Genomic DNA, 11,141 nt, shown 5'->3' with positions numbered 1-11,141 from the left:
AGACAGACATGTGGACTGTAGAATATAGAGTGAGACAGACAGACATGTGGACTGTAGAATATAGAGTGACAGACATGTGGACTGTAGAATATACAGTGAGACAGACAGACATGTGGACTGTAGAATATACAGTGACAGACATGTGGACTGTAGAATATACAGTGACAGACATGTGGACTGTAGAATATACACTTTTTAAAACTTCTTAGGGCTAGGCCCCTTTTTTCTCCACTTCTTGTCTGAATGATGTGCCCAAAGTAAACTGCCTGTAGCTCAAGCCATGAAGCCAGGATATGCATATAATTGGTACCATTAGAAAGAAAACGCTTTTGACGTTTGTAGAAATGTTAAAATAAGGTAGGAGAATATAACACAATAGATATGGTAGGAGAAAATCCAAAGAAAAACCAACCAGAATTTTTTTATTTGCGAGACCATCCTCTTAGAAATTCAAGAGAAAGGTCATATTGAAAATTAGCTCCCTGGATGCAATTCCTATGGCCTCCACAGGGTGTCAGCAGTCTATGTTCAAGGTTTCAGGCTTGTAACTTCAAAAACGAATAAGAAATAACCGTTTTAGTAGAGGGACCCAGTCTTGGAAATTCGTGTTTGCACCATGAAGACATTACGCACCTGCTAAAATCGGTTTCCTATTGAACATACTTCTTTCCGAAATAAATATTATAGTTTGTTTACATTTTAGGGTATCTGAGGAGTAAATAGAAATGTATTTTGACTTGTTGAAACAAAGGTTAGGGGTAGATTTTCAGAATCCTTTCTCTGCAAATTGAACAAGTGGATTACTCAAATCGATGGCACCAACTAAACAGACTTATATAACAAAACGACACTACACGTTATAGCCTGGACCTTTTGGATGACAAATCAGAGGAAGATTTCCAAAAAGTAAATGAATATTTTATTGTTATATGTGAATGTATGAAACCTGTGCCGGTTGAAAAATATTTTGATGTGGGGTGCCGTCCTCAAACAATCGCATGGCATGTTTTCGCTGTAATAGCTACTGTAAATCGGACAGCGCAGTTAGATTAACAAGAATTTAAGCTTTCAGCCAATATAAGTACATAAATGTTTAAAATCCATAATATTTATGAATATTTATTTGAATTGCACGCATTCCAGTTTCACCGGAAGTTGTCCCGCTTGCGGGACACCGATCTTTATTAACCTGTTATGGCTAGGGGGCAGTATTTTCACGGCTGGATAAAAAACGTACCCGATTTAATCTGGTTACTACTCCTGCCCAGTAACTAGAATATGCATATAATTATTGGCTTTGGATAGAAAACACTCCAAAGTTTCTAAAACTGTTTGAATGGTGTCTGTGAGTATAACAGAACTCAAATGGCAGATCAAAACCTGAGAGATTCCTTTACAGGAAGTGGCCTGTCTGACCATTTCTTGAACTTCTTTGCCATCTCATTCAATTACAAAGGATCTCTGCTCTAACGTGACACTTCCTACGTCTTCCATAGGCTCTCAGAGCCCGGGAAAAAACAGAATGTCGTCATCCCAGCCCCAGGCTGAAACACATTATCGCCTTTCTCAAGTGGCCGATCAAGGGACTGTGGGCTTAGGCGCGTGCCCTGGCCACCCCCGTCGTTGTGATTTTTCCTCTGTTTGCCGAAAAGGAGATTCCCGGTCGGAATATTATCGCTTTTTTACGAGATAAATTGCATAAAAATTGATTTTAAACAGCGGTTGACATGCTTCGAAGTACGGTAATGGAATAATTAGAAATTTTTTGTCACGAATTGCGCCATGCGTGCGACCCTGATTTACCATTTCGGATAGTGTCTTGAACGCACGAACAAAACGCCGCTATTCGGATATAACGATGGATTATTTGGGACCAAACCAACATTTGTTATTGAAGTAGAAGTCCTGGGAGTGCATTCTGATGAAGACAACAAAGGTAATAACATTTTTGTAATAGTAAATCTGATTTTGGTGAAGGCTAAACTTGCCGGGTGTCTAAATAGCGAGCCCGTGATGGCTGGGCTATGTACTTAGAATATGTGCTTTCACCAAAAAGCTATTTTAAAATCGGACATATCGAGTGCATAGAGGAGTTCTGTATCTATAATTCTTAAAATAATTGTTATGCTTTTTGTGAACATTTATCGTGAGTAATTTAGTAAATTGTTAGTAAATTCCCCGGAAGTTTGCGAGGGGTATGCTAGTTGTGAACGTCACATGCTAATGTAAAAAGCTGTTTTTTTATATAAATATGAACTTGATTGAACAAAACATGCATGTATTGTATACATAATGTCCTAGGTGTGTCATCTGATGAAGATCATCAAAGGTTAGTGCTGCATTTAGCTGTCTTCTGGGTTTTTGTGACATTATATGCTAGCTTGAAAAATGGGTGTCTGATTATTTATGGCTGGGTACTCTGCTGACATAATCTAATGTTTTGCTTTCGCTGTAAAGCCTTTTTGAAATCGGACAGTGTGGTTAGATAAAGGAGAGTCTTGTCTTTAAAATGCTGTGAAATAGTCATATGTTTGAAAAATTGAAGTTTTGTATTTTTGAGGAATTTGTCATTCGCGCCACGCCTATCATTGGATATTGGAGCAGGTGTTCCGCTAGCGGAACGTCTAGATGTAAGAGGTTAACTGAACTCAGATTTACTTTAAAGTTCAAAGTGTAGCATTACAGTTGAAATCAGTTGAAATCAGTTATTGACACAGACGTGGTGGCATAGCAGGAAGATTGGAATGCTGTGAACCAAGAGGTTGTGAGTTCAAATCTCAGTTGAGGACATGTTACATTTTAATGACTGTATAAATAAACATACACAACATAGCCATGCATGGAAAAAATGTGTCAAATATGTAAGTTGAAAACACTGTGTGTTTATCATAACGACTCATCTTTGTTTGCAGGGCTTATGAATCTCACGTGAAAAAATGTAATCCACATGTGAAATATCATGTGAGAAATTTAATCCACATGTGAAAGGTTATCTGAAAATCCACGTGAAACTAAATGTGAAATATCATCATGTGAAGTGTTCCCGAAAACACATGATTTCACATGTAAATGTGATTTTCCTGTAAGGATGTACGTTGAAGCTGCTTCACTCTACAGAAACAGGGGATAGGCTCCTGACCTGTTAGCCGTTCTTCCTCAGACAAGGCTACTTATGTACAGTCGCATGTAAAGTGAGACGTAATACACACACAGCACCGACCCAGAGTCAGCTAAGGTTACAATATAGACGGCTGAGTTGCAGCTGAAAATGTACAGCACACAGACAGGTCATTCCAGGTAAGAGTCAGTAAAGGAACAGAGAACCAGGGACGTGTCCCGAATAGCACCCTGTTCCCTATAAGGTGCACTACTGTGGGCCCTGGTCAAAAGTAATGCCCTACTTAGGAAACCGGGTGCCATTTGGTACGCAGCTAAGGGAGAATGTTCACTAGTTCCTGCAGTCAAATGACCAAATCGCCTTCTAGTGGCGTCATGGGTGGAATGTTATCAATATTTTTCATAATTGCATAATTAATAAACATTAAAATATTATTTTTTTTTTACGCCGATAAATCCGATGTTTCTATGTCAAACCGTTTTGTTATTTTTCAGTCTTCTGTGATGTATATAAATGTGTAATACTTTTTTTTCAGTCTTCTGTGATGTATATAAAGTGTAATACTGGGGATGCAAACTCAAAATGTAAGACATTTCATCTCTATATCTGACATGGTACAGGGGTTGTCTTCTCTAAAGCCCATAACCATTTGTGTGAGGCGAATACTTTTGTTTCAAAGTAGATTTTTTTAAGACTACCGAGATAAACTGATCTAGAAGGTTAAAGCAACACACAATTGAGTAGAATATGTACAAACAAACAAAGAGAGGTTTGTTGACAAAGAGTTCATGTGTAAAACACAACCATTCATCCTCCAGGTCCCAACAGGTCCCAACAGGCTACACATTTGTCTGTGTATTTGAGACACAGACATTGGTACTGTACTGTGGAAGAGGTGTTTCCTCCAGTGAAGGGCTTGGAGCTTTTGAGAATGAATCGTCAATGTCGCCAAAGGGCATTTTCATTTGCGGTAGTAATAACCCTATCCATTAGTCTCGAAACAGCCCTCTTCAGAAGAGCCCTTGTCTTAACGGGCCATTCATATGCAGCGGTCTAGTTCTCTCTCACCGGCAGCGAAGGATCCATATCAGACATGCTGGGTAGATAGGCCATGGGGGCGACAGTTTTTTTTTCCTCTCTCATTCCTACTCTCCCTCCTTCTTTCTCACTCCCTCTTTCCCGTGGCGAGGGTTCCCTCTCAGCCCTTCCTCCCCCTTCACCCATAGCGAGGATCCATATCAGTCAGTGATATCCGGGGTACAGTAGGTAGGTATGCTGGAGGCTGGTTGAATATATTCCGTGAGTCCTCTATGTATACAGTAGAGGTCAGGCTCTTCCTGTTCTTCTTCAGGGTCGACCTTCTCTGCCAACGACACAGCAGGACCTCCACCTGTAATTATTAAACAGATGACAGAATAAATAAATACATTTTTTTTTTTTTTTTTTTTTATAAATAATTTTCAGATAAATTGTCAGATCGTTATTGTAAAAGAGAATGTGTTCTCAATGACTTACCTGGTTACAGTAAATAAATGCAAAATACAAATAATAGTAAAATGTATATATACATGTGTATTGTATCGTAGTGTATTTATATACTGTATGTGTCTTTATCTGTGTCTTTGTGTCTTTATCTGTGTCTTTATCTATGTGTCTTTATCTATGTGTCTTTATCTGTGTGTCTTTATCTGTGTCTTTATCTGTGTGTCTTTATCTGTGTCTTTATCTGTGTCTTTATCTATGTGTCTTTATCTATGTGTCTTTATCTATGTGTCTTTATCTGTGTGTCTTTATCTGTGTCTTTATCTATGTGTCTTTATCTGTGTCTTTATCTGTGTCTTTATCTGTGTCTTTATCTATGTGTCTTTATCTATGTGTCTTTATCTGTGTCTTTATCTATGTGTCTTTATCTATGTGTCTTTATCTGTGTCTTTATCTGTGTCTTTATCTGTGTGTCTTTATCTATGTCTTTATCTATGTGTCTTTATCTGTGTGTCTTTATCTGTGTCTTTATCTGTGTCTTTATCTATGTGTCTTTATCTATGTGTCTTTATCTGTGTCTTTATCTGTGTGTCTTTATCTATGTGTCTTTATCTGTGTCTTTATCTATGTGTCTTTATCTATGTGTCTTTATCTGTGTGTCTGTGTCTTTGTGTCTTTATCTATGTGTCTGGCTGGAGTGTCTACGGATATATTCAATCACTCCCTATCCCAGTTGGCTGTCCTCACTTGCTTCAAGATGTCCACCATTATTCCTGTACCCAAGAAAGCAAAAGGTAACTGAACTAAATTGAGAGACTAGTCAAGGATCATATCACCTACACCCTAACTGATACCCTAGACCCACTTCAATTTGCGTACAGCCCCAATAGATCCACAGACGACGCAATCACCATCGCACTGCCCTAACCCATCTGGACAAGAGGAATACATATGTAAGAATGCTGTTCATTGACTATAGCTCAGCCTTCAACATCATAGTACCCTCCAAGCTCATCATTAAGATCGGGGCCGTGGGTCTGAACCGCGCCCTGTGCAACTGGGTCCTGGAATCCGTGATGTGCCGCCCCCCTCCATGTGGTGAAGGTAGGAAACAACACCTCCACTTCGCTGATCCTCAACACAGGGGCCCCACAAGGGTGCGTACTCAGCCCCCTTCCTGTACTCCCTGCTCACCCACGACTGCGTGGCCACAACACGTCTCCAAATCAATCATCAAGTTTGCAGACGACACAACCGTAGTACACCTGATTACCAGGTGACCAAGAACCTGATGGTGTTGGAGAATTTCCAGTACTTTGGGAATTTTCCAATACCTATAGTGTTTTCTCAGAAGTAGTGAGCAGAATCAATATGGGGTTAATTATTAGACACGAGTAAAGCAGAATGAAGGCCATGTAAGTGTACAAAGTCGGATCAACATAGAGTTAAACCATTAGACATGTAAAAAAAAAAAAACAGAACGTAAGCAGAATCTATGTGAATGTGGCAAGTTGAGGCAACTTTGACCTGACCGTTCTGGGCCATGTCTGCTCTTGCGAAGGCTACTGGACACGTATATGGGTTAACCTGTTATGGCTAGGGGGCAGTATTTTCACGGCTGGATAAAAAACGTACCCGATTTAATCTGGTTACCACTCCTACCCAGTAACTAGAATATGCATATACTTATTACATATGGATAGAAAACACCCTAAAGTTTCTAAAACTGTTTGAATGGTGTCTGTGAGTATAACAGAACTCATTTGGCAGGCAAAAACCTGACAAGGTTTCAGGCAGGAAGTGGCCTGTCTGACAAGGTGTCGTTCTTCTTGTCTCTGTTTATTGAAGAGTGAGGATCTTAGCTGTCCCGTGACACTTCCTACGGCTGCCATAGGGTCTCAGAAGGCGGTAAAAAGCTGAATCGTGGCTTTGCAGGCTCTGGCTGAAAAAAAGTAGCGCGTTTGGGTAGTGGCTGGTTACAGTACTGTGAGACTCAGGCTCGTGCCCGCGTCGACCGAAAGCTTTGTTTACTTTCCTCTGTTTAGCTAAAAGGAGATTCCCGGTCAGAATATTATCGCTTTTTTACGAGAAAAATGGCATAAAAATGGATTTTAAACAGCGGTTGACATGCTTCGAAGTACGGTAATGGAATATTTAGATTTTTTTTGTCACGAATTGCGGCATGCGCGCGACCCTGATTTACCATTTCAGATAGTGTCTGGGACGCACGAACAAAACGCCGCTATTCGGATATAACGATGGATTATTTTGGACCAAACCAACATTTGTTATTGAAGTAGCAGTCCTGGGAGTGCATTCTGACGAAGACAACAAAAGGTAATCAAACTTTTATAATAGTAAACCTGATATTGGTGAGTGCTAAACTTGCCGGGTGTCTAAATAGCTAGCCCGTGATGCCTGGGCTATGTACTTAGAATATTGCAAAATGTGCTTTCACCAAAAAGCTATTTTAAAATCGGACATATCGAGTGCATAGAGGAGTTCTGTATCTATAATTCTTAAAATAATTGTTATGCTTTTTGTGAACGTTTATCGTGAGTAATTTAGTAAATTCTTAGTGAATTCGCCAGAAGTTTGCGGGGGGTATGCTAGTTCTGAACGTCACATGCTAATGTAAAAAGCTGGTTTTTGATATAAATATGAACTTGATTGAACAAAACATGCATGTATTGTATAACATAATGTCCTAGGGTTGTCATCTGATGAAGATCATCAAAGGTTAGTGCTGCATTTAGCTGTCTTCTGGGTTTTTGTGACATTATATGCTAGCTTGAAAAATGGGTGTCTGATTATTTCTGGCTTGGTACTCTGCTGACATAATCTAATGTTTTGCTTTCGTTGTAAAGCCTTTTTGAAATCGGACAGTGTGGTTAGATAAAGGAGAGTCTTATCTTTAAAATGCTGTGAAATAGTCATATGTTTGAAAAATTGAAGTTTTTGTATTTTTGAGGAATTTGTCATTCGCGCCACGCCTATCATTGGATATTGGAGCAGGTGTTCCGCTAGCGGAACGTCTAGATGTAAGAGGTTAATCATTCATAGGCAACATAGGCCTGAACATGTGAAGCCCATTGAATATGCACTTTAGTTAATCAAAGCTAGAACCACAAGTACTGTATATCTACCGGGAAGACATGTTATCTACCGGGAAGACATGTTACGTACCGGGAGGACATGTTACGTACCGGGAGGACATGTTACGTACCGGGAAGACATGTTATCTACCGGGAAGACATGTTATCTACCGGGAAGACATGTTATCTACCGGGAGGACATGTTATCTACCGGGAGGACATGTTATCTACCGGGAAGACATGTTATCTACCGGGAAGACATGTTACGTACCGGGAAGACATGTTACGTACCGGGAAGACATGTTATGTACCGGGAAGACATGTTATGTACCGGGAAGACATGTTATCTACCGGGAGGACATGTTACGTACCGGGAAGACATGTTACGTACCGGGAAGACATGTTATCTACCGGGAGGACATGTTATCTACCGGGAGGACATGTTATCTACCGGGAGGACATGTTATCTACCGGGAAGACATGTTACGTACTGGGAAGACATGTTACGTACCGGGAAGACATGTTATCTACCGGGAGGACATGTTATGTACCGGGAAGACATGTTATCTACCGGGAAGACATGTTACGTACCGGGAAGACATGTTACGTAACGGGAAGACATGTTACCTACCGGGAAGACATGTTACGTACCGGGAAGACATGTTATCTACCGGGAAGACATGTTATGTACCGGGAAGACATGTTATCTACCGGGAAGACATGTTATCTACCGGGAGGACATGTTATGTACCGGGAAGACATGTTATCTACCGGGAAGACATGTTACGTACCGGGAAGACATGTTACGTACCGGGAAGACATGTTACGTACCGGGAAAGCATGTTACGTACCGGGAAGACATGTTATCTACCGGGAAGACATGTTACATTCCGGGAAGACATGTTACGTACCGGGAAGACATGTTACATTCTGGGAAGACATGTTATGTACCGGGAGGACATGTTACGTACCGGGAAGACATGTTACGTACCGGGAAGACATGTTATCTACCGGGAGGACATGTTATCTACCGGGAGGACATGTTATCTACCGGGAGGACATGTTACGTACCGGGAAGACATGTTACGTACCGGGAAGACATGTTATCTACCGGGAGGACATGTTATGTACCGGGAAGACATGTTATCTACCGGGAAGACATGTTATGTACCGGGAAGACATGTTACGTACCGGGAAGACATGTTACGTACCGGGAAGACATGTTACGTACCGGGAAGACATGTTACGTACCGGGAAGAGCATGTTACGTACCGGGAAGACATGTTACGTACCGGGAAAGCATGTTACGTACCGGGAAGACATGTTATCGTACCGGGAAGACATGTTACATTCCGGGAAGACATGTTACGTACCGGGAAGACATGTTACATTCTGGGAAGACATGTTACGTACCGGGAAGACATGTTACATTCTGGGAAGACATGTTATGTACCGGGAAGACATGTTATTTACCGGGAAGACATGTTACGTACCGGGAAGACATGTTATCTACCGGGAAGACATGTTATGTACCGGGAAGACATGGTTGTATTAATAATCAAGTACTTTTAGAAATGCACTTATATTAGCAACATATATATATATGCAATAAATGTGTTATTATGTTTTGTATTAATACTATGGTGATGCCACCAATATAATCTAAAATGAGCATAAACAAGTCAGATGTCGGCGTGAACAAGCCAGATGTGGGCGTGAACAAGTCAGATGTGGGCGTGAACAAGCCAGATGTGGGCGTGAACAAGTCAGATGTGGGCGTGAACAAGTCAGATGTGGGCGTGAACAAGTCAGATGTGGGCGTGAACAAGCCAGATGTGGGCGTGAACACGTCAGATGTGGGCGTGAACAAGCCAGATGTAGGCGTGAACAAGCCAGCTGTGAGACAGAAAGATAAGGGCGGCGAAAGGCCAAAGGGTATTAATCATTTACATTGAAAGGAGTGACTATGTATGTTATGCAAGAGTGAAAATGTATAAAAGCTGAGTACTGAGACTGGAGAGATCAGTTCTTCCATGGAATTGCTTGGCTTCTGTTACTTTTGTAGTGAAGTCTAATTGAATTTACAAGTTCCGGCATCTGAGAAATATTTCATTCAATATTTCCACGACAATGGTCACTCTAACAGAGCTCCAGATGTCCTCTGTGGAGATCGGAGAACCATCATGAAGGACAACCATCTCTGCAGCACTCCACCAATCAGGCCTTTATGGTAGAGTGGCCAGACGGAAGCCACTCCTCAGTAAACGGTACATGACAGCCCGCTTGGAGTTTACCAAAAGGCACCTAAAGGACTCTCAGACCATGAGAAACAAGATTCTCTGGTCTGATGAAACCAAGATTGAAATCTTTGGCCTGAATGCCAAGCATAACATCTGGAGGAAACCTGGCACCATCCCTACGGTGAAGCATGGAGGTGGCAGCATCCTGCTGTGGGGATGTTTTTCAGTGGCAGGGACTGGGAGACTAGTCAGGATTGAGGCAAAGATGAAAGGAGCAAAGTACAGAGATCCTTGATGAAAACCTCAGGACCTCACACTGGGGCGAAGGTTCACCTTCCAACAGGACAACAACCCTAAGCACACAGACAAGACAACGCAGGAGAGACAAGTCGGGACAAGTCTCTGAATATCGAACATCTCTGGAGAGACATGAAAATAGCTGTGCAGTAACGCTCCCCATCCAACCTGACAGAGCTTGAGAGGATCTGCAGAGAAGAATGGGAGAAACTCCCCAAATGCCGGTGTGCCAAGCTTGTAGCATCATACCCAAGAAGACTCAAGGCTGTAATCGCTGCCAAAGGTGCTTCAACAAAGTACTGAGTAAAGAGTCTGAATACTTATGTAAATGTGATATTTCAGTTTTTTATTTTTAATAAATTAGCAAAAATGTCAAAAAATCTCAATGTTTTTGCTTTGTCATTATGGGGTATTGTGTGTAGATTGATGTAGGGGGGGGGGGGGAGGGATGATGTTATTCCAATTAGAATAAGGCTGTAGCCTAACAAAATGTGGAAAAAGTCAACGGGTCTGAATTCTTTCCCAAACGCACTGTATACACACAGTACACAAGCATTTCGTTACACCCGCAATAACATCTGCTAAACACATGTATGTGACCAATAAAATTAGATTTTATTTGATATAGGTATTTATTTACCAACGGTGGAGGGTAAAACTTGAAAAAAAAAAAAAAACAACAACGAGAGGCTACGTCCTAAATAGCACCCTATTCCCTTATATATATAGCGCACACTCCTTTTTGAACAAAGTCCCATTGGTCCTGCTAATAACTACTACCTGTTCTCTGAAGAAGCTGGTCGTCAGAGTGTAGAGGATGGGGTTCAGGGCACTGTTGATGGGTAATATAAAGATCACCATCCAGGATGAGATGGTGCCTGGAGGAGGGACGGAGAGAACGTTAGAGGC

At 41.3% G+C, this 11,141-nt stretch overlaps 1 protein-coding gene across 1 annotated transcript in view; it reads right to left on the bottom strand.

Annotated features, from left to right (window-relative positions):
- Nucleotides 1-2,316: 2,316 nt before the first annotated feature.
- The window catches only part of LOC106604019 (relaxin receptor 2), a 109,487-nt gene continuing 100,662 nt past the window's right edge, over nt 2,317-11,141 (bottom strand). The window contains exons 20-21 of the mRNA XM_082974817.1: nt 11,013-11,110; nt 2,317-4,508 (exon numbers count right to left, since the gene is read on the bottom strand). Of these exons, the coding sequence (XP_082830943.1) occupies nt 4,335-4,508; nt 11,013-11,110 (272 nt within the window). The 3' untranslated portion in view covers nt 2,317-4,334. The remainder of the gene's footprint in view (nt 4,509-11,012; nt 11,111-11,141) is intronic.

Source organism: Salmo salar, chromosome 04, assembly GCF_965601325.2.
Source record: "Salmo salar chromosome 04, fSalSal1, whole genome shotgun sequence".
In the NCBI taxonomy this organism is placed as follows: domain Eukaryota; kingdom Metazoa; phylum Chordata; class Actinopteri; order Salmoniformes; family Salmonidae; genus Salmo; species Salmo salar.
Note: the sequence above shows the minus strand (reverse complement) of the source record. Positions and strands in the feature narration are given on the sequence as shown.